Source organism: Anabrus simplex, chromosome 5, assembly GCF_040414725.1.
Source record: "Anabrus simplex isolate iqAnaSimp1 chromosome 5, ASM4041472v1, whole genome shotgun sequence".
NCBI lineage: Eukaryota > Metazoa > Arthropoda > Insecta > Orthoptera > Tettigoniidae > Anabrus > Anabrus simplex.
In genome coordinates, this window is record NC_090269.1 from 47789430 (window position 1) to 47814635 (window position 25206).

At 38.5% G+C, this 25206-nt stretch overlaps 1 protein-coding gene across 1 annotated transcript in view; it reads right to left on the reverse strand.

Moving 5' to 3' along the window:
• Positions 1-13445: 13445 nt before the first annotated feature.
• Positions 13446-25206, reverse strand: part of LOC136874345 (vacuolar protein sorting-associated protein 4B-like) — a 72064-nt gene continuing 60303 nt past the window's right edge. Inside the window, exons 7-8 of the mRNA XM_068227761.1 lie at positions 18250-18440; positions 13446-13468 (exon numbers count right to left, since the gene is read on the reverse strand). Coding sequence (XP_068083862.1) covers positions 13446-13468; positions 18250-18440 — 214 coding nt within the window. The remainder of the gene's footprint in view (positions 13469-18249; positions 18441-25206) is intronic.

Here is a 25206-nt window from a genome sequence, read left to right on the forward strand (position 1 = left end):
AGTGGTATTTCAGTGTTGGAAGAAAACTAAATGTGAAGGCCTACAATATCGAATGCGCATAATATTGATCAACAATAACATTACATTGACCATTGTTTGTTGTGATGTTCTTTGTCTCTTATGCTGCCACTCAACTCCGATAGATGGGATTACTACTACGTACCGAGTATAACAGCCTGACTGAATATTGCTAGGAAATAGCTGGGGAGTTAGAAGACTTTCTTCTTTAGCATGCCATTCCTCTGGTTCATACATTTTCTGATACTGCTGGTACGTAACACGCTGGTTCATCATAGTATTCCAGCTATTCAATCCCTACTCTGACGCACTGTTTAGAATGAGCAGTGTGCACACTTAAGGCATAAGCTCATTTGGTAATGGTGGTGGTGGTGGTGGTGGTTTGTAGTAATAGTAGTAGTAGTAGTAGTAGTAGTAGTAGTAGTAGTAGTAGTAGTAGTAGTAGTAGTAGTGTCCGGCTCCATGGCTAAATGGTTAGCGTGCTGGCCTTTGGTCACAAGAGTCCCGGGTTCGATTCCCGGCAGGGTCAGGAATTTTAACCATCATTGGTTAATTTCTCTGGCACGGGGGCTGGGTGTATGTGTTGTCTTCATCATCATTTCATCCTCATCATGACGCGCAGGTCGCCTACGGGAGTCAAGTCAAAAGACCTGCACCTGGCGAGCCGAACATGTCCTCGGACACTCCCGGCACTAAAAGCCATACGCCATTTCATTTTTTTTTCAGTATTAGTAGTAGTAGTAGTAGTAGTAGTATGACCTGGTCTAGAATTACAGTTAGGGCTATTCCAAATTATAGCACCACAATTCACTAAATAACTCAAAATTCAACCCTGAAAAGAGCCATTTCTTAAGAAAACCTTCTTCATCTTCACTTTTATTAAATTCTGCATTCATTTTATTCCAAATTAGCAGTGAAGATGGGTTGCTCCTCTGGCTTGGAGGAAAAACTTGCCTCCAAATCAGTATTTTCCACCACCAGTGTAGTGAATTCATCGGGTACTCCTAGGAAACAGATTAGTAAAACGCCATAGTTTTTGCCATGGGACTATCCACTATTCGAGCCCCCCCACCCGCCGAAAAAATGACGAAGCATGTTCACGGATCCCGGCTCTCTGCGGCTTGGTCATTCCAGCTCTGCAACTTCGCACTCTTAGACCGGCAGGGTAGTACTGTTCGTTAAAAGTGAGAAAATGTGTGGTTTTTCATTTGATTGAGTATTTTATATGAAAGCATTGCTTTTAATCGCCCCATTCCTACTGACATCATTGTAATGACCTATGTTCATTTCAGTTGTGTAAACAAACTAAGGCAGTCTTTCTGAGGATGTAAAAAGGCAGGTGGAGAGTGAGTGTCTGCCATTATAATGAAAACTCCTGACCCTGATTGTGACTGATGATAAGGTAAGCGGGCCTACCATTACAATGAATATTCCCTAACCCAGACTTGATATGAGAAAAGATGTATGATGACTTCCCCGTCACATTTCTGGGGTGAAGTTAAGAGCTATGCAACTGAATACAAACTTACAATGTGTACACTCTCTACCATAGAATTCTGTATAAAATGTAGAATTCCATTGTGAAGCTCGGGTACATCAGCTAGTTGTTACATAAATTCAGGTAGTGCTTACAGTAGAACTTGCCTCGTGCAGGTCATTCACAGGTTCCAAATGTAGCTGATGGTCAATCTCTGTGACTTTCAGCTTAGCATAACCGTGAGGTCAATGCTACCAAGCCAAATCACAATTTCTTGGCCATAGAACATTGTGAGCTATCTCTTCTGTCAGAAGTAGCTCTTGTGATGCCTGACCACATTCTCCACATCACGAGACATGATATAAATTAGCCTGACATCATGCGGAATTAACTGTTCACTGTTGCTGTATTGTTCATTGATGAACACTGCATATATCTTATTCCTGACAGTCTTCAGTAACGTGTCTGATGAAGATCTAGCGTCATATAACAGCTACAGCCAGGTGGAGGCTCAGTGATGTGTGAAGGTGCCATTAGATGGGGTTGCTAGTCATCCAGGACAACCTAAAAGCATTGTTCATAATGCGGATACAGTATTGTTAAACTAGAGTGATTATTGCCTAGTCATGAATCCTACTGAACATGCCTTGACCTGATCCAAACAAGTTGTGGAACATCCTGACAGACCACACAATCTGTAAGCGACTGAAGGGAGTGCATGCGCGCTTCAGAACATCCGCCCCAGCACCGCAGGGCTGCATGTGCTAAGTTACACAGCTCTGCTTAACATTTTACATCACTCATGTTCACTTTCATGTCACCAACCTTCACCTTTTACTTCTTAACTCTCACCCACCCTCAGTCTTCCTCTTTTTTTTTGTCAACATCTGGAAGTCGCTGATCCTTGTCTCTTCCTAAAATAGGCAGAGGATGAAGATGGGAGTTTAAAACCTTGGAAATAGGACATGCTTCCGGCAAATTTAAAGGTTGAAATTTTGAAATCTACGATAAAAACCAAGAAGATACATATGTGCAATAACGTTCAAGGCAGTTGAAAGATGATTTAATAGTACTGAGCCTACGTTTTTGCTTAAGTCTGACTGAAAAGGAGAAAAAAAGAGAACAGAGATGCATTTGGTGTTTATGTAAGTAATAATGTTATTGGTTTTACATCCCACTAACTACTTTTTCGATTTTCAGAGATACCAAGTAGGGTGTCCCTTATTTTCTAACTTTGAAATCTGTGAACGCTCACCGTCCAATTTTGTTCAAATGACTTTAAAATATGCCAATACAAAAAAATTTGAGATCAGAACATTCTAACCCGTGCCGACTTGAGCGCGAAGTCACATGTTGAATAAGTCCGGACTTCACAACCATTCCACACTTTTTACTTATCAACCCATGTTTCTCATACAACCTCATTTTTTCCATTACAGATTAGAACTTCATTGACGGTTTCCACTAGATTAATTCAATTTACTATACATCTGTCTTCTACCTAACACAGCTTCTCATATTTTTATATGCGGCTCTTCCGACCCCTCTATAATAAGGCAAAACACCAGCCAACATTATGAAACAATAATGAAGAAAGGGACCGCTAGATTGAGAAGATATTGAGAATGCTGCTATTTCTAAAGCCTTAAATTTCATGGTGTTTTTTTCTCCTTATCACAGGCTTTTCGCCTGCAGGTTAATTCAGGCTTGGTTTCTCTCAAAATGTTTGCTCCCGCTCTCCTCCTGACCAATTTGATGCGATGGGTTTCCACTAAGATGATTTTGACAGCGATTTCAAACTGTTTTGTGATTTTTATAAACCAATAATTTGTAAACTATGAGGTCCACAACCTCACCATGTGCTACTATTATTCATTTCCATCTACATCATTTGTTTTCTCATTCCCTTGTTTCTTAGGTTAATGCAGTTTTTAGTATCAATTATTATTTCAAATTAACACCTGTTTCACTGAATTTTGTCACAAGTTGTTTTTTGCTCTGCATAGTGATGTAAATATTGTATATTTGTGCTAATTTTGTTTCCGTATAGGCTCTCTTTTGTTTGTTTTTTCATTTGCGCTTTCATTATGTTTTTTAGCATTTTTTCAACTCATAGTATGTAAATTATTCCAACCCCCCCTAATTTTTTTCACTGAAGACGGCTCAAACGAGCCGAAACATGTCTGATCTTGTTTACTCCGTCTAATGACGGAATATATGATGTATTGATTAGGAGGATACTTTCATTTTTCGCCATTGTAAAGTGTAAACTCAGGCCTCAGCCTATCAGTATGTGCGATGTTATCCATCGTGTCACACGTGTTTTCGGGTCACTAATCTAACATAAGTCACATCAATTACTCAGTGCCAGGGAACGCGTGCTTGTAATAGGAGATAAAAAATACCAAATAACTGGGCACAAATTACTATCAAATAGACAAGTACTTAATGTTTTATTTTATAACCTATGAAGGAAAACCTACAACCTGTTTTTCAGTCAGTGACCGGATCAGGGATGGAATGAATGAAGCCTCCATCTTGCGGCGAGGATAGGAATTGTGCTGGCTGCCGAGGTCTGTTGCACTCCTCTGGGGTAATGATTGATGACTGACAGATGAAATGAAATGATAATGGAGAGTGTTGCTGGAATGAAATACAGTATGACAGGGAAAACTGGAGTACCCGGAGAAAAACCTGTCCCGCCTCCGCTTTGTTCAGCACAAATCTCATATGGAGTGACCAGGATTTGAACCACAGAACCCAGTAGTGAGAGGCTGATGTGCTGCCGCCTAAGCCATAGAGGCTTATTTTATAACATACAGGAGGTAAAATTTACTGTCAGTGTAAGTGCTAATCTTGTGGTTTGTGAGTGCATGATGTTTTGGGAAAAATTAAGAATTCCGACAAGAGCTAATCAGCATTGTTCAATAAAACTTATAAACTTGTATTCGGAAGAGGGGAGGAAATTTTAAAGCATGTGTGAAGATATTTTTAAGCATCGTAAAGAGGAGTTTAGAAATAATTTTAACAATCTATTTGATATTGCATATGAGAATGTTCTACAAATGATGAGGTTGGAATAAGACAATGTTATTACTTCAGTAGAGAGAGCCAGGACGTAAAGGCTATCCTGCAGGAGTAGAACAAAACCTTGCTGATAAAGAAGAAGGGATGAGGCAAAGAAAATTTCAAAATTATAATAATAAAAACCACCTTTCCAATAATAACAATAATAAAAACCACCTTTCCAATACTAAAGTATTGGAAGTATTGGAAAGGTGGTTTTTATTATTATAACAATTTCTTATTCTGAATTCCAACATGGCTTTATAATGAGACTAGCTGATGTACCCGTGCTTCGCTACGGGATTCTCACAAAGACTGACTTGGTGGTTTTCCTAACTGAATTCAACATAGGTCATTACAAAAACGTCAGTAGGAATGTAGCGATTGAAAGCAATGTTATCATATAAAATACTCGATCAAATGAAAAACCGCACACTTTCTCACTTTCAACGAACAGTACTACGGTGCCGATCTAAGAGTCCAAAGTTCCAGAGCTGGAATAACCAGGTCGCAGACTGCCGTGAACACTCCTCTGTCATTATTTCATTAAATATGCACACTACTCATTCCAATCAGTGCCTCAGAGTAGGGATTGAATAGCTCGAATACTATGATGAACCAGTGTGTTACGTACCAGATATATCAGAAAATGTATGAACCAGAGGAATGGCATGCTAAAGAAGAAAGCTATCTTACTCCCCAGCTACTTCCCGCCAATATGCAGGCAGGCTGTTACAGTCGGTACGACCAGGCGAGTTGCCCATGTGGTTAGGGGCACGCAGCTGTGAGCTTGCATCCGGGAGATAGTAGATTTGAACCCCACTGCCGGCAACCCTGAAGATGGTATTCCATGGTTTCCCATTTTCACACCAGTCACACCAGGCTGTACCTTAAAGCCAAGGCCGCTTCCTTCACACCACTATTCATTTCCTATCCCATCGTCACCATAAGACCTACCTGTGTCGGTGCGACGTCAAGCAAATTTTAAAAAACCTCGGTACGCTGCAGTAATCCTATCTATCTCCGGATGAGAGGAAACAGAAGACAAAAAGCACATCACAACAAACAATGGTCAATGTAATGTTATTGTTGATAAAGTTTATGAGCTTTCTATATTGCAGGCCTTCACATTAGTTTTCTTTCGACTCTGTGATATTAGGGTGTCCTACAAAATTATTTATATCGTGGACTGTAGTTCCTTGTTCTCACACTTTACATACCGATTTTCACAAAATTCTGTTTACCCATTTTCTCGTGACTCGGCGCTGACATGGACTTAGTAACAAAAATCCAAATTTATGAATATCTCTGATTATATGCGGTACGGTAACAATGTATAAGACATAAGTGATCGGAAATATAATAACTTCTTACATAACTACTACTAACTTAAGACATAACTAAACTTATGTTAGTTATGTAGTATTTATCGATACGACCACTAATAACATAAATAACTTATTTGAGAATTACATTTCAGGCCTTCCCCTAAACTATCATTTAATTCAACGTGAATAAAATAATTTGTTACCTAGATTGCAGTGGTTCATCACCCGACATTACATACCGATTTTCATTAAATTCTCTTCAGCCGTTTTCTATTGATGCGTGTACAGACAGACAGACAGACAGACAGACAGACAGACAGACAGACAGACAGACAGACAGAAATTACGGAAAAGTAAAAAATGCATTTCCTTGTTACTGTGGACATGACAGATACAGAAATATCATTCATTTCAAATTCTCAGCAATGCACAGGCAAAACACTTATTTTATATATAGATTACATTTCAGGCCTTCCCCTAAACTACCATTTCACTCAGTGCGAATAACATAATTGATAGCCTAGATTATAGCGACCTATTTTCCGACTTTTCATACCAATTTTCGTGAAGATACGACCACTAATAAAATAAATATTAGACAATTAAATTTTAGGCCTTCCCCTAAAATACCATTTTGCTCAGCGTGTATAGCCTATATGGAAGCGAATTATTTCCCATCTTTGTCTAGCGATTTTCATTAAGACACGACCACAAATAACATAAATATTTGAGAATTAAATTTCAGGCCTTCCCCTAAACTACCATTTCACTCAGCGTGATTAAAATAATTTATAGCCTAGATTGTAGCGGTTCATCACCCAACTTTACATTCCGATTTTCATTAAATTCACTTCAGCCGTTTTCTCGTGATGTGTGTACATACACACATACAGACAAGACAGACAGACAGACAGACAGACAGACAGACAGACAGACAGACAGACAGACAGACAGACAGACAGACAGACAGACAGACAGACAGACAGACAGACAGACAGACAGACAGACAGACAGACAGACAGACAGACAGACAGACAGAAATTACGGAAAAGTAAAAAATGCATTTTCTTGTTACTGTGGACATGACCGATACAGAAATACCATTCTTTTCAAAGTCTGAGCAATGTACAGACAAAACTCTTATTTTATATATATAGATTTATAACTTGCAATGAGACCTATCTGTGTCGGTGCGACAAAAAAAAAAATACAGTGAAAATGTTTTAAATTGTAATATAAAATTAGATATTAAACATGTGTCAATAGCTTTTCCACCGACTTAAAACTACAAAACCTACAATTCCTAACAATCAAATTTTGTGCTCAAGTCAGCATGGGTTAATATCGGCCTATTGAAATTAAATTTTGTTTTTTAATAAATCTGACCCAACGGAAAATATTTAGGGGATGAGCCCCAAAAAATACCATAATTTTTTTTTATTTCTGCAAAATGAGGGACACCCTAATGCCGAGGTGTCAGAATGTTGTCCCCCAGGAGTTCTTTTATGTGCCAGTGAATCTACAGACATGAGGCTGACATATTTGAACCTGCCAAGTTGGGCTCAGACGGCCAGCACACTACTGTCTGAGCTACTCAGCCTGGCTATTGTTTGTGTTATTTATTCCATTTGTACAGGTCAGGACCTCTATTTTCAGGAACACTGAAAACGTTTTCTCTTAATATTTGGAACATATGACAAAAACATATTTTCATGTGACAGACTGGAAAAAAATAAACTTCCCCCTCCTAATGAAAAGTTTTTGAAAAGAAAGAAAAGAAACAGTATTGAAAAATAAAAGACTCATCTGAGTCTGTTTTTTGGAATACATTTAACTTCCTCTTTTCCACTTGACTACAGCCAAGGTCCCAGGTTCATTCTATGTCTGTTTGATCACTACCAGTGGCGAAACTACTTGGAGTCATTTGAGGCAATGCCTACCCTAAGAAATACGATTAAACAAAAAAAATATTGTAACAAATGTAGTTGCTGTTGTTATTGTTTTAAATCAACAATAATCTCTTTTTGATATGTGCTACGTCATGACAGCAGATGATGAGCTTCGCTGATTGCCCCGCTAGATGGCAACAGGAGACTACTTGTTCTGATAGGGAGGCAGTCTCTAACTTGTCTCACCCAGGACTTTTTGTTTTATTTCCCTTCCGTCAGCTTGTGAATGGCGCAGGGTGGTGGAGGAAGGTTTGGTTTTCTGCCCGCACTCCTCTCCCCACGAGGTCTAGACCCCAGAGAGGCAAGCCTCCTTGCTATTTGTGAGCGTAGTAACTCCCCGCGCGAAGGTGACAATGAAGTATCCTATTGTTAAGTGAGTGTTTTTCTTCTGAATTAGTAGACAATCCATGCATTATTGGCTGTATTTGTGACAATTCAGACATGGACTGTTAGTTGTGTAAAACGAGACAATAATATCAGTCAGGCTCTTCATTCAGAATCTGACAGTATTTCATTCATTTTTAGTAGATCCTCAAAATGAGCTCATCTTCTGGAATCCAAAGGATTCAGACTTCCACAAGCATGCACTACCCGTTGGAGCCTTCATTCGAGAGCAGTCCACACAATATGTTCACACTATGATGATCTAAGACAGGTTTTTGAAGACATTGTAGAGAATGATGAGAGTTGGGACAGTGAGTCGTAAAATTCTGCTGTAGGGTTGCTTAACATACTCAAGAAGGCCCAATTCATTTATTTTCTCTGTCTCTATAGAGAAATTTTGTTTTATAGAGACCTTCTTGTTGCTCTACTGCAACATAAAAGCACATCTGATGTAATTCTGTGCAATACTGAAATTAGAAAAACCACTGGTATCCACAGGGTCCCGCAACCAGAAAATACAGTATCATCTTGCATTGTAAAATGTTGCAAAATAAATAACGAGATGAATGTAGACGACAGGACATTCAAAAAGCTCAAAATGTTAACATATGAAGTTCTTGACATCTTAATTATGCAAATGGAAATACGGTTTGGCGATTTTGAAAGCATCCAGTTTGAGTTGTTGGATCCAACTCGGTTCATAGTTTGCAAAGAGAGCTTCCCTGCTATTAAACTGAACATTCATATGAACATTTACTGCTTTTTTAATAGGGAAAGACTAGAAAGTGAACTGATTAACATTTATTCCGATATAGAAAAACATTTGTCCTCTAAAACCTTGAACCAGTGTATGTGGAAATGTCAAAATTGATTCCTTTAATATAAACATTTCCTGTGACCACTGAAGGGAGTTTGAGCACTCTGAAGAGGATAAAAACATACTTGCATAATTTAATGAACAATGAAAGACTCGACAGTCTTAGTACCATTTCTATCGAGAAAATGCTTGTGAAGAAATATTGATGAGTGATCAAGTATTGAAGGACCGAGTGATTGAGCATTTTGCAACCAAGATAACTCGACATTCGGAACTACTCTACAACAAACTTTAAGGTAAGATTTCCTGCCTACCCATTAATTAACTAATAGCTTCACCACTATCAGATCTGTCAAATGTAGCTACATGGGTTTCACCCAAGTCTGAAACATACAGATATATTTACCAGTCAAGCTGAAATAGTTCATGAGTGACAAAGATGTAATTTCTTTCAAGGCCTGTTTATAAAGCCGACTGATTGATCAAATTATTGCATTGATCAATCAGTTGATAAAACTGTGGCATGAATAGGGCTTCTCCCTAGAGTTAGGCAGCACTTTAATCATCCAGCATTAGTGTCATCTAGTGGAAAAACACTGGACTTTTTCAAGTTAGCAGTTCTGTAGCCTACCTATAAGTATTGCTTTCCTGTTTGGGTTGCCACCTACACGCCTGTGTTATAATCTTTCTTTTAAGAAAATATTGTAATGGTTAGGAGATGGCTCCTCTTTAATTTCTCTGCTTAATGTTGCCACTACTATTTTCTCTGCACCCAGTCAGTCGCCAGTTTGCTATAATAAAGAGCCTTGCAATTGCCTGCAAAAACTGTCTTGTTCTGATCATCAGTAGAGGTTTGCACCTCGCTTCCGGTGGCTGGCATGCTGGGGAACCCATAAGGTAGGCTATTACATCATAAACATGTAACTCTAGAAACACCAAGTGGTCGATGGAAAAACATATACTTGAGTATCCTAGAATGTGAAGGTTAGGATAATGCCATTCCCTGGCATGTTTTAATATAGGGATTCTATTAACTTTTTAGTAGAGTGGGAGGTTTCAAGGTTGTCTGGAAAAGTCTGGAAAAGTTTTTTTTTCCAGCCCCATTTTTCTGGTTCTATAACATTTCCTTGCCAAGTTGTACTTGATGGTACATCCTGAATTAGTGTTGCTCAGCAGCAACTTTAGGGAGGGGGGGGGGGAAGGAAGGGGGGCAAAGAGGCAATGTTGTGTTTATTGCATGCATGTATCTTTTTGGTTTTTATCATTAATTTCAAAATTTCAACCATTAAGTTTGACTGAAAAAAATGTCCTGTTTCCAAGGTTTTAAAATGGAAAGTGCTCTCCCTCTTCATCCTCTTACTTTTTTTTATTTCCTTTTTAGGAAGAGGGAGGGTTATGGACTTCCAGATGTTGAAAATGAGGAAGAATGAGGGTTTTGGATAGGGGCTGGGAAAGGAATTTTGAAGAAAAACTGGAGGATGGAGACAGGAGACCAAATATAAATGACACGAGTGGTTAAGCGGAGCACATGACCCCCGTTCGTCCTATGTCAAAATGTCATAGGACCTATTATGTTGCAAATTTTTTTTACTTTCTGTATTCCTCGGTATTCTCCCTCAAAAACACAAAAAAATTGAAAAAGAAACTTTTCTGGGCATTTCTAAACTTCAGGAGGCTGCAGGAGGGATTTTTGGTGGGAAGTTAAAAATTTTGATTCAGCAACCCATCCAATAAACAGAAAGTAAGCCTATTTCTAGACCTACATGAATTTTTCAGGTAAGGATCTTCTGTGGTCTCTAGTGCCTGGACTATATATTTAACCACCAATTCAGTTACTCTTTTATCTAGTCCAGTAGTCCTCATTTTTGTCAGTAGTCTCCCATAATCTACCCTGCTGTGGATAGGTCAATAGCGATACAGTTCATTTGACGTCCTGAATTTAAAATATCTTCTATATATTGTTGGAGTCTTACAAACTGACCGTTACTGGAATAAACTTTCCTAAACCTGAACTGCCTTCTATCAAACCAATTGGTAACTTTGTAAACATGTCTAATATAATCAGAATGAATGCTTTCCCAGAGTTTACGTGCAACATCCTTCTGAATGCAAGATCACAGCCATGTTACCCAAACTGTACACCCAACTCATTGGAAAGGGTAGATAAAAGTGATAATCACTCTGACTCATCCACTATATGGCCACCAGCTTTCACAGATATATGTGAATGTTAATGCTAACAATTTCTACAGCTTGCTTTAAGTCTCACCGACACAGACAGGTCTTAAGGCGATGATGGGACACGAAAGGGGCAGGAGTGGGAAAGAAGCGGCCATGGCCTTAATTAAGGTACAGCCCAGCTTTTGTGTACCGAGCTCGATAGCTGCAGTTGCTTAAGTGCGGCCAGTATCCAGTATTCGGGAGATAGTAGGTTCGAACCCCACTGTCGGCAGCCCTGAAGATGGTTTTCCATTGTTTCCCATTTTCACACCAGGCAAATGCTGGGGCCGTACCTTAATTAAGGCCACGGCCGCTTCCTTCCCACTCCTAGCCTTTTCCTGTCCAATCGTCACCATAAGACCTCTCTGTGTGGGTGCGACGTAAAGCAACTAGCAAAAAAAGGAAAAAAAGCTTTTGCATGGTAAAAATGGAAAAACCATGAAAAACCATCTTCAGGGCTGCTGACAGTGGGGTTCAGACTATTAATGTTAATATCAACCATTGAATAGTATGTTTATACTCATATCCACTATGTTCTTCCTCACACACTTACAGTAGATATTGTTCTGAAATTGGTTCCTTATTAAAATAATTGTTATGTTGTCGTGCAACTGTCAGCCCTCTTTAGGACCTGTTTGGTATTTCCTGGAAGGGATGAGAGTCAGGCCGGAGAGCTCCTGGCTGGCCTGAGGACATGTGATGGCCTCTACTTCTGTTATGTTTCTTGTCTGGTATCTATGCAGATTTTTTAAAAGGAAAAACTACCGTAGTAGGTTCCTATTCTTGGGTGCACTAGAACTTCATTATCAGCTATATAAAAGCAGACTTGCTGTGAACAGGTGGCTGTAGTTGAGTCGTTAGTGCCAAGTGACAGTTGAGTGGGTACTGTGTTATTGTCTTGTCGAGTGATATGTCAAATTACAGTAATCACTCAAACAATTGTCACCGATTTGTGTTTAGGACTGTTGCTCAGCTGGCACTGGCGTAGGGATGTGGCGACCCCATCGCTCAGTGGGTAACTACTGCAATTAGCCTTCCGAGTATTGGTGGGTAAACCATAAACCTTACTGACATGAGGAAATGCATGTCAGACACCGACCAGCAAGTGCATAACAAAATATTATTGCAAAGATCCATGATAGGCCTAGTAAGCCAGTGGTAGCGTATTATATCACTTTCAACAATTAAACAAGCCTCAGATTAAATGTAAAATCAATACCAAAAGTGACAAAAGTCTTTGTGCAGATCTGTCAGGTATGACAGCCAAAATGGCTCCAATAATAGTCAAATCTGTTCAAAGAAAAATATAAGAATTGGGACTATTAATGTAGTATCCTTAGAAAAGGATGCAAGAATTCAAGAAATCACATGGATAATGACAGAGATAAACATACAGATAATGGGACTAAGTGAAATAAGAAAAAAAGGGAGTGGTATTTAGGTACTGGAGAAGGGATATAAAATGTGGTGGCCAGGAAGAGACAAAAGAAGAAATGGTGTTGCAATAATAGTGGCTAGAGAACTGGCCAACAAAGTCCTCAATGTGGATTATGTTTGGAACAGAATAATTAACGTTCAGTTAATGATGGAAGGAAATATCCTGGATATAATCCAGGTTCATGCTCCTCAGATAGGTTGTGAAATAGATGAAAAGGAAAAGTTCATCACTAAACTGGAGGATGCTGTAACATCTAACGAGACTGTGATTATAGGAGACTTCAAAGCTAGAGTTGGGAATGATAAGAGGAGGATATGAAACAATTATAGGAAGCTACGGAGAAGATCACAGAAATTATGAAGGGAAAATGTTATTAGACATCTGTCTGAGAAATAAATGGATCATTGGTAATGGATGGTATAAGAAAAGAGATAGTCACAAGTTTATCAGATACAGTTGGAACTTGCAACAGAAATCCATAAATAATAATAATAACGGAAAGAAATCAGAAGGTGCTCGACAGACGTGAAAATGACACCAAGCATTAATCTTGACTGTGACCACAGACTACTGGTGGGGACATTGATGAAATTCAGAAGGGGTAAATATGGGGGGGAAAAGACAGGTAAAAATCAAATGCTTGAAACTAAGAGAAATCAAAGAGATATGGGTATAGGGAAAAGATTTAAACTCAACTTCTTAAAGATGAGAGGATGTTGAGGAAGAATGGAAAAGGTTCAAACAGGCTTTAGTTAAAGCAGCAGAAGAAACCTGTGGAAGGACATCAACAAAAGTCAGACACAAAGAAACTCCATGGTGGAATGAGAGAATTGCAGATGCAGTCAAGAAGAAGAATAATGCGTGGAAAGAATGGTTCAGAAACAGAACAGAACATAATAGAGACAAATGGAAATGACTAAGCAGAGCAGCAAGAAAAATTACAGCATTAGCTAAAAGGATGTCCTGGGAAAAATTTACAAAAGAATGACAAGAAAATATTATATCGCATATTAGGTAACAGAAGGAAGCAAAAAGAAAATACATCAAAAGTCATCGACAAAGATGGAAAACCTGTGTGGGAAGAAAAAGAAGTTTTGAAAGTATGGAAAGAATACTTCCAAAATGTATATGAAGGACAAAATGAAATAAATAAACCCAAGGAAATACTGTAGATGAAAATAAAATAAATATCGCCATTACAGTGGAAGGGACAAATAAACAATCAGATGAAATAGGAAGAGAAGAGCTACAAATGTTGGATGTAGAAAAAGCTGTATTAGAAATGAAAAATGGCAAAGCTCCTGGAATAGATGACATCACAGTAGAAATGATTAAAGCTGCAGTACCTATTGAAATGCAGTGGCTGTATAGAATAATGAAGACAGTATGGACTGACAGAGAGATTCCTGATGATTGGACAAGGGAAATTATTGTACCTATTTTTAAAAAAAGGTAATAAGGCACTTTGTGAGAACTGCAGAGGAATAGCATTACTGTGTCATTGCATGAAGATTTACGAAAATATAATCTTAAAAAAAAATCAAGAACAAGATAGATTCACAATTAAGAGAAGAACAACAAGGATTTAGACCTGGAAGATCAACTATTGATGCCATATTTACAGCTAGACAAATAGTATAAAAGAAATGGGAATTTGGGAAAGACATCACAGTTGCATTCATAGATATACAAAAGTTTATGACACAGTTAGAAGAGAAGAGATATGGCAAGGGCTGAAAAGAATGGAAATGTCAAGAGAAATGCAATTCAGAATTAGAAACATGTATAACAAATGTCTAAACTGTGTAACAATAGATGGTAAAAAATCAGAATGGTTTAGAACAGACAGAGGAGTTTGACAAGGAAGTGTACTTTCACCAGTGCTCTTTAATATAGTGATGGATAACATTATGAGGAAAGTTTGCCAAGGGTCAAAAGCAAATGATATGAAAGTCATAGCATATGCAGATGATGTAATATGGGAAGAAAATGAACAAAAATTGGAAGAACAACTAAATACCTGGGAGAAGGCAATTGAAGAAGCATTCATGGAAATAAATTTAACAAAAAGTGAGGTAATGAAAATCAGTAGAGAAAACAAAGAAACAAAGGATGTTCAGTGTAATGGAAAAATTCTTAAAGAAGTAGATGCTTTTAAATACCCAGGAATACGTCAGCCTCGTGTCGGTAGATTTACTGGCACGTAAAAGAACTCCCGCGGGACTAAATTCTGGCACCTCGGCGTCTCCGAAAACCGTAAAAGAGTAGTTAGTGGGACATAAAACAAATAACATTATTATTATTAAATACTCAGGAAGTAAGCTAACTGGGAAAGGAAACTTCAAGGATGAAATTTTGGAGAGGATAGGAAATTGCTCAAAATTTTATTACTGTGTTTCAGACATAAATAGAAATTGGAAAGTACCTACCAAAGCAAAAATCATGATATATAAATCATATTATTTGCCAATATTGACCTATGGATCAGAATGTTGGACTTGGAGAAAAAAATATCTGAGTAGATTACAAGCGACAGAGATGCACTTTCTGTGAGTGATCTTGGGTAAAACAAGGAGGGTCAAGATACGAAATGAAACCATACGCAACACGCTACAAATCAATCCTCAAAAAGAAACTATGGAGAGAAATAGGCTGAAATGGTTCGGCCACGTCAAAAGAATGGGACAAGAAAGATTACCAAGAAGAGCTCTGGAATGGACAGATTCTGGAAGAAGGCCAATTGGAAGACCATGAACAAGATGGAGGGATCAGGTGGAGGATGACATAAATCGAAGAGGACTACAGTGACAGACAGTGATGAATGATAGAATGTGGGAAAAAAGAGAAGATTGGAAGAGGCTCTGTGAATGACCTGCATAAGCAAAAACATATCAGGAAGAAGGAGAAGTTTAGCTGGCAAATTCCCTATCAATTGTTCACCTAGTCTTTTCTTCAATGATTTCAAAGAACATGGAAATATATTGTACCAGGAACCATTAATGGCCTGGAACATTAGTTTGTTTTGTCAATTAGCTGCAACGATATGGCCTAGCATGCAAGGCACTGCAATGGCACAGCTCAGGCAGCCAAACAGCGAGCTATCTATGTCAGAACTTCCATGTTGGAGACTGACGTAATGATCATGTGAACAATGCATGATAGCTCTAGAACATACGAGAAGAGTTTTTACTAACTTTTTATCCCATGGGGATATCAAATAATGACCTACACCATCTTGTAGCCCATGATTTCATTAAAATTGGCCCATGTAGTTAAAAGTTATTCCAGTGTAAAGAAATGCAATTTTATCAGAAGGGGAGGAAAGCTCATGCAGCTACCCAGTATAAAAGAGCAGGCATTTACCCTGGTAAGACAGCTCTCAACTCACAGCAGTCGCGTAAGCATGCTGTAGAATGCGGATATGCACGTCGAGAATCAAACTTAGTTATTGCGTGGCGGTACTATGCATCAATTATCTTCAAACTTATAGTCCAATGAAATCAGTGTTGGACTTAGAAAATTTTCAAGACTTGGTAAATCTTACCATTTTAAAAGTATTTAACAGTGCTGTGATAATAATTTACTTTACATCTTTGACTTTAGCTCGAGTGAACCTGACTGTTTGAAACTTGTAATATTCTTTGAGGCAGAATAACTTGTGATTTTCTTCGAGACAGAATAACTTAAAACATTTACAGTGGATGAACGTGTGCAAATTAAGGACATTTTTCTTGTGAGTTTGTTTCTGAAACAGACTATCTCATAATAGTGCTTTAAAAGACACATGTAATGACAATTTTGAACCATCGGCATATTTAATTTTCATCGCGAGTGCTGAAGTTGTATTTTATTCTACTCTACCGCAATCAATACCTATAAACTTTCACGAGATATAACATTTCATCATTTTGAATAGACTGCGATCTTCGTGTGACAATTCTTGTAAAATTTCATGAAATATAACATTTCGTCATTCTGAATAAACTGTGATTTACATTTGAAGACACTTATAAATGTTCTCAGTGATCATTAACAATTTACTGCCAGACGTTGTATGTGTGCACTTAACATGATACTGTGTTCGTCACCTGATTCATAAAAATCTGTAATAGGTTAGATAGGACACTTAATAATCATTACTAGTCAGTTGAACTTTTTTGTGTTTTTAAATCCAACAAAAATGCGTTAAAACCTGACGAGTGCCTATTATAATCATATCTACCTGTCAACCTGGGATTGGAGACGTGGTTTCAGTGAGGGACATGGGACGTGGTCTCAACGAGGGAGTTGGACGTGGATGGGTGATGACATCACGACACTGGCTGCCAAGGAGCTTAACATGTGGTTCGCTGAACCGCATATCTTTACAATCCAGTCCTGAGTTCTAGATTACAGGTGATATGAGTGTTTTTCAGACTCTTTTTAAATTCCACAAAACTAACTTTCCATTGGTGGAATATTAGAATCAATGACTCTTGATAACAGTTCAACAAACAATTTAATGACTCTTACTGAGAATTGTAGTACATATTCCAACAGTATTATCAAACTTCAATTCGTAGAGAAAACAATAAGACTGAACTTTGTACAAAATGAATTATTTTGCAATATTTTGTGAAGTTGTAAGTGTTAAACATTTAAAGAAACTCTAGAAGAGACTTTTACAATTTCAAGTGTTAGATTTTTAGAAAGACTTTACGAAAAATTTCCATATTTCGAGTGAAAGAAACTTAATTTGAATTAAACAATTTTCTTTTGTTTCAAATTAGTTCAAGAAAGAACTTCAAGAAATTTTGAAGAAAAAAAAAAGCTTTGAAAAAAAATTTATTTTGGAATGACGAACATTCATTATAATTGATTTGATAGTTACTTCAAGATGAAAGTGAATCCGTTTATTAAGAATAAGAATTTTTCCTGATCAAGTAAAGAATAGGGAAAGTCAAATCACACTCAAGGAATAACTTTTTTCTTTAAAAATCAACTATTATTTTGATCAGCGTATACCTCTCCCTGTACCTGCTCCATAAGGACCTTTCACCCCTTTGTTGACCTTCATGCCCTTATCCCTTATTCTTCGTATTTTCCCGGTACAATATCAAACATTTCCTTTCATAATCCAATCCCTAATCCCTCTTCCTGTAAATTAGTATTTGCTCCCGATTTGTCCTCTTGAATGCCAACTTTATGTTCATATTATGATATTTCCTATCTTTAAAACCTCCACTCGAGCTTACTTGTCTACCAATGTTATTTTATGCCATCTCTCCACTAACAGCTTGAAGCCCAACTTAGCACACTGGGGCAAAACGCTGGAAACCAGGAATGAGTTAGCTGGAAAATTTATAATGTCCAATAATGGACCAACTATATTGGCACACTGCTTAGTCGAGCAGCTCACAATATAACATTTGTACATACTTCACATACAATCCATTAGTTTGCCCAATCTTCTTTTGTTCCTGTTAGAATTTAAATTTCACTCCCTACATTTCATGCAATCATTTCTAAATCATCCTATGCAGTAAAACATTTAAAAATATGTAAACACTTACTGGGTGTGAAGTTCCAATGTGTAGAGTTATCTATTTCTCGAACAGGCTCCATAAGAGCACTAAGAGCGAGGTTGGCGAGGTCAGAACCTGAATACCCTTCTGTGCGATCCAACAGGAGTTGCCAATCTGCATCGCTCATGTTAGTCTCAACACCCTTGGAGTGGAGAGTAAGGATTTGGTATCTTGCACTTCTATATTACAACAAGACCAAAAATTGAGTGTATTACTATTAACAATTAAACTGATAATGTGATCAAATCAAATTAAATCAAAATCACCCTATATGCCATTGAGGGGTCTACCTCGGTGGCAAATGATATACAAAAATGCATTATTATCAAGCACTAAATTTTAAATTAAAAAGAAAAAAAAGACATTTTCCTAAAATCAGCATTATACAATTTACAGTAAAATTCTCTGTAGCAAAACTGAAACTAGTTTCAAATACAGTAACTTCTTTTTAGCTTACAATAAATAGTACTGAATGAGAAACCTTTTACCTCTTGTTTTACATTATCTTGTCCTTCAATGTGGAATAATATGAAATTGAATATGAATATGAGTAAAGCAACTTGTAAAAAAAAAAAAAAAAAAAAAAAAAAGTCACGATTTGAGAATTTATCTCTGCTTTATGTGAATGCCTACTTCAAATACATATATATTTAACATCGAGACTAAGAGCGAGGTATTTCCACAACTTTCAACAAAGCTTTTAAAATATTGACGGCTCCAAGTAACTTCAAATTGTCGAATGTACAGGAGAAGCAAAAGAAGTTTAAATAAATACTGTAAATCCAGTTAAATTACAACTTTACTGAAACTTCACAGATGAACATTTACAAATGAAGGGGTTTAAATTGCCTGCAACCATTGGCTCAATAATTTTCAAAATGGTCTTGGAGGACTTTACAATGTTTTTATCTGGTAATATGTGCAAAGTACTCAGATCGTTTTCGGAATGGTGGAGATTGCTGAAGATGCAGCCCAGTACTCGGGGAATAGTATGAGTACATTATTCACACTATTCATCACCAGCGTTTGTTTCCAATGTTAGGGGAGGCTGCAAGGGCGTCTGTTCCCCATGTAAGGGGCCGCCTGAATAATTGCTGACAGTACCTCTAAAATGCCTTTGGGAGTGGCGACCCCATCATAATAACAATAGCCTAAAATGAGTGGTGGTAATTATCAGCCTCAAAAAAGCTAAAAGTGGCATGCAGTTCTTGTTTCAGGGGAGCTGTGATAAATCAGCAGCCAGCAAGTAATATTATGAAGGTGAGAATAATAAATGTTATGACCCTGGCAGAAAAATCAGAAGAGTTGATTGATTTTATGGAGAAAGAGAATGCTACAATGTTGGGACTGAGTGAGGTCAAGTGGAGGGGAAAATGCTTTGCTATTTGCTTTATGTTTCACCGACACAGACAGGTCTTATGGCGACGATGGAACAGAAAAGGGCTAGGAGTGGGAAGGAAGTGGCCATGGCCTTATTTAAGGTACAGCCCCAGCATTTGCCTGGCGTGAAAATGGGAAACCACTGAAAACCATCTTCAGGTCTGCTGTCAGTGGGGTTCGAACCCACTATCTCCCGGATGCAAGCTCACAGCTGCGCGCCCCTAACCGCACGGCCAACTCACCCGGTGAGGGGAAAATGAGTGAAGAGTACGAGTATATTGCATACCTTATAGCGGAGTGGAGGAGGTGAGGCAAAGAATGGAGTAGGAGTGATTGTTAACGAAATTCTGAATGAAAATGTGGACAGGATAGACTAGGCCTACTTTGGTGATAGAATAATCAGAGTACAACAGAGTATGGAAGAAGGAGTGAAAAATTTCATCCAAGTTTATGCATCCCAAAATGGAAATGGTGAGGAAATATATAGAGGACTTCTTGGAGAGACTCGAGGAAGTAATCACCGATGTGGATGTGATAGTCATGGGAGACCTCAACGCGAAGGTTGGAAATGACAGAATTGGTAAGGAACAAGTGATTGGTCCATTTGGATATGGAGAAAGAAACAGCGAGGGAAATAAGCTGATTGATTTTTGTGAGAGAAAAGGATTTATTGTGCGTAACACTCGGTTTAGAAAGAAGAATAGTAGAAAGATCACTAGATATGGCTGAGATGAAGGACAAAAGCAGTTATTGATTATTTTTTGGCTGAGAAAATAAGTCATAAACAATTCATGTATGTAACAGCACTACCAGGTGAGGCATTTGATGGAAACCACAGAGTAGTGGTAGCAAAATTGAAAATATTTAAAATTGTGAGAGTAAAAGAAATGACAGAAGAAAATAAAAGTATGGAAATTAAAAGATAAAAGAACTAAGAAGAAATTTCGGCAGGAAAAAAACAGCACATCTCTATATCAGAAATAGAAAGTGTAGAAGAAGAATGGACCAAATTTAAAAACACATTTGTAAGCTGTGCAGAGAAGATTTGTAGCAGAATTTTGGCGAGAGTGAAGGAAAAGAGGACACCTTGGTGGAATGGAGTGGTGGAGGAAGTTGTTAAAACAAAAGAAGAAAACATTACAACAATGGAATAGGGATAGGAAAGAAGGAAGTAAGATTAAGTATCAAGAAATTAAAAGTAAATGTAAAAAAAGTGGTAAATGAGGAAAAGAAAAAATGTTAGGAGAGATTCACACTAGAGTTGAAAAGGGATTTAAATGGCAGGAAAAGGATGTTGAAGGATTGATAAAAAATCTACACAGAACAAGTGAAGGAAGAGAGTGGAAATGTAATAATGGACCCAGAGGAGATAAAGAATAGGTAGAAAGATTATTTCTATGGGGGTCGAAGGGGTAGAATGTGGTCCTGTGGGTACACTTCTTGCTGATGAAAGTGCACTAGCAAAACACAGGACATGCCATTTATTCTTACCAAGTCCGATCACATGCACGTCCATGCCGTGGCCTCTGGGCAACAGGTACATTTTAAGGTACATGGCTAAGTCATGTAAGAGCAGAAAGAGAGTTCCTGATTATTATTATTATTATTATTATTATTATTATTATTATTATTATTATTATTATTATTATTATTATTACCATGTTTTGGTGGATCAGCAGAGGTGAAAGAAGGTGCGGGCTGGAATGGGTCTAACTACAAGTTCGAAAGATGAATTAAAATTTCAACAAAGGTTATATTTTCAAAACTTAACAATGGTAATATAGAATTTGAAAACTTAACAAGTAAACAACAAGCCCGAAATCAGATACAAAGAAATTACAAGAGTTAGGGGATTATTATAAGGTCTGGGCTTCGAGCCCCACAATCACAGTCCTTGAGCTATTAGCCCAACTTTACCAAGGTACAAAATCGAACAAAGGGGCAGAAAACCCCATCATGCCAAGGAACACTTGCTCCAAATTACAATGTTAAGCCTCCTAGAGGCACACAGAAATCAAATTTAGGAAAGAGCAGACCCACTCTCAAAGTTCAAGCCTATCAAAGGCCACAACGAATTTCACTTCTATCTGCCCTCAAGGCACACAAAGAAACAGGGGTATTTAATACCCAACCTACAGGGCCTTCGCAATGAAAATAAAACATCAGGTTAAGTTACTGGCCCAAAGTACAGAGAGGACTGGAGGCGTGAACTTGCACTCCAAGTACACTTTTTAAAACCTAAATGGCTCTAGGCTGATACACAGGGGTTAATCCCAAGCTAGGGAGGTGATCCGTATGAGAAAACTTTAATACATTAAAGAAGAGAAGAACGGTTATGAAAATGTAGTCACCTCCATTTCAAAATGAAAGGGAGCTCAAGAGGGTAAAGCACTCTCTATCCCCGACTTAAAGTTCAAGAAAACAGAAGTTTAGCAAGAAAAAGGGTTTACATGTTTAGTTGTTTACATGTTAAAGGTTTCGAACCCTCCCCGAGAGTTACACTGCTGAGCTAGCAAGAAATAAAGATGTTAAAAGGCCATTACCTTGTAGAAGAGCTGCTGCTTGAAGAAAGAGGTGCTTCCCACCCCCTGCTTCATATCCACACACTGAGTTAGATGTTATACTAGTGGCCCCGAGACAAGAAAGTCAGCAGTTTTTATACCCTCGTGGAAAATTCGAGACCTTTCAAGACTGAATAGACACACCTCCTCAATTTTATTGGGTCGCTAAAAGTTATACATCAACATCGAAGAAGAAAGACACTATTGGTCAAAAATTAATTAAAGAAATTCGGGATTGGCTGAGTTCAAAACTGGCGGACAGAAGGATTAATATTGCCAACCCAAAAAATAAAAGAACAAAAATTTAGTAAAGACAAAACTTAAGAATACAAAATGTCTTCAAGAGAGTTCATTCCATTGCGCCAGAGTGTATTACCATAGTTTTTTTGGTAGAGACATCTGTTAGAGAATGTTCACACTTCTTGATCAATGAAAAACAAAAGCAAACCAAAAACACTCAGTGACCTCTTCTGATAACTAGTAGAGTTAGTTCAGTGGCTAAAGTTCCGGGTTTCTCCAGTAGAGAAGTTTCAATTGGCGCAAGATTTGAACTTGCGTCGCGTAGGGGTGTACCGCCCGGTACAGACCTCCCCCCCCCCCCCCAAAGTCCTACCACGGGGTGACACAGAGAAAAAAAAATTGTTCCAAAACCAAGTCCAAGTTGATGGAGTTGATTATAGAAATTAGTTGCAGAGGGATTTAGAAGAGAAAATAAAATTTTCCAGTAGCCGAAGGTTTCTTAAATGGTTTGATGAAGCTAGTTTAAGTCCAGCTTTAGAGTTTCTTTGTAGTAGATTTTGATGAAAGGTCACTATGTTTGTAGTATTGAATTCAGAAAAAGAACTTTAATTCTTGAAAGGAATTTTTTTTAGTCCACCAAATGTTGATTTTGAAGCCAAAAACTTATTAATTGCAGATATAGAGTGTTCAAGTAAATGTTGAAGTACATTAGCTGCTGATTAATTTTGACGGCAAGACTCGCCGCCGCTGCCTGTGTCCAGTAGAGGCCGCTCAGACCCCTCAAGTACCCTGAGATACCTCTCTCCCGCTACTACGAGATGGGTAGTTGTGGTGAAGCATGCCGCAGACGCGACGATTGTTTACAGTCCTCGAGCAGTTTGCAGGTGGTCTGCCGCACATCGGCCTTGGCCGGCAGGAGGACTCCGGCTCGCCGTACACTGGTTGACCTCACTGGAGTGGAGTGGGCCCGTACCCCACCTCAGTGGCGGTACGGCACCGCACGGCTGCGGGGGCACTGAAACATTAAGATCTCTGCGGCAGAATTTTGTTGGAATATAATGTTTTAGGGTAGTGTCTTGGAGTTGAGGCTGAGGGGCCAGCGGCGTGGAAACTTTTATTTCATTACTTTTATTTTAATGCCACTGGTGTGGTTTAGCAGGAGACGGGAGCTTGGTAATGGCCATACGGAGAGGACAGCAGAGTAACCTCAGAGAAGGTTTCACAATATTTATACAGAGCAGATTAAAAAAAAAAAAAAACGAAATGTAAAACTATAAGGGGCAGAAGGCCTAGGATTTAGAGAAAAATATAACCTTTTGGGGTTCTTACAAGATGTTAAAGACTCAATGAGCAAGTAATTTACACAGGTTTCACCTGGGACAGGTGAACCCTAAAGATTCTCTCGGTGGCTGGATTGCTCACTAACAATGTCACCGGCCCATGAAATCTGGGGGCAAGCTTGCCTGTGGGAACAAAATTCTTGATCATAACTTGGTCTCCTAATTTTAAGTTGGTGGGCCTCCGTCCACAATCATATCTTTCCCTAACCTTTTCATGAGAAATTTTAAGATTGGCCTTGGCCTTCTTCCAAAGATCTCTAATATTATCTGGATTTATTGCCTCAGGAAGAATATCGCTAAGAGACCACAGGTTAGAGAGCGGCGTGTTGGGTACAAACTTGAACATCAATAAAGCAGGGGTGAATTTATGAGATTCGTGAACCGCCGAGTTCAAAGCGAAGGCTAACCAATGCAGGGATGTATCCCACCTGGAATGATCGTCGTGATGATAGGCAATAAGAGCTGACCTCGGATTACGATTGACCCGTTCAGCCAGAGATGGTTGAGGATAGTAAGCAGAAGTAGTCACATGAGAGATGGACGGATCAAAACAGAATTTACAAAAGAGATTGGATGTGAAAGCTTTAGCATTATCAGACACAATATATTGACATGGACCAAAAGAAGCAAAAATAGAATTTAAACAAGAAATGGTGGACTGAGCGGTAGCCAGCTTAGTCGGAAATAACCAAGAAAATCTTGTAAAACCATCCACACACACAAGGATGAATTTATTTGCATTCCCCTTTGACTGGGGGAAGGGTCCGACGTAGTCGATATAGAGTCGTTCCATGGGGCGCGATGCTTGTTGGGAAGACAAGAGCCCTTGTTTAGTGGACATGGTGGGTTTACTGAGCCAACAAATTTTACAAGCTTTTACCAATTCACGAATTTCACTGTCCATACCCTTCCAGATGAACATTTCACGGATCTTTTCACGGGTTTTGAAGATGCCTAAATGCCCCCCCTAGTGGGGTCTCGTGGTAATACTTGAAGATCATAGGTACGAGAACAGCTGGAGCCACAACTTTCATCTTCTTATCATGCCCCGACGGGCAACATAAAACACCATTCCTCAATACATAAGGGACTACATGTTCCCCCGAAGAAAGGGTTTCCATGATAGGGGCCAGCGTCGTATCTTCACGTTGATATTTTTCAATATCCCTAAAGAGCATGGGAGCATCAGTTAGAATGGCATTAACCTCAGTAGGTATGGACTCGGGAGGTGAAGAACTATCAACCTGTTCAGGTGTCGCTATATCATTGGCAAACATACGGCTTAGACCATCAGCCACAACATTTTCCGTTCCTCTTATATGCCTGACATCAAATTGGAAGACAGAAATTCTATGCGACCAGTACGACGCGGCCTAGCTAAGACCCAGCTTAAGGCTTGGTTATCAGTCTCCAAGTCGAACTTG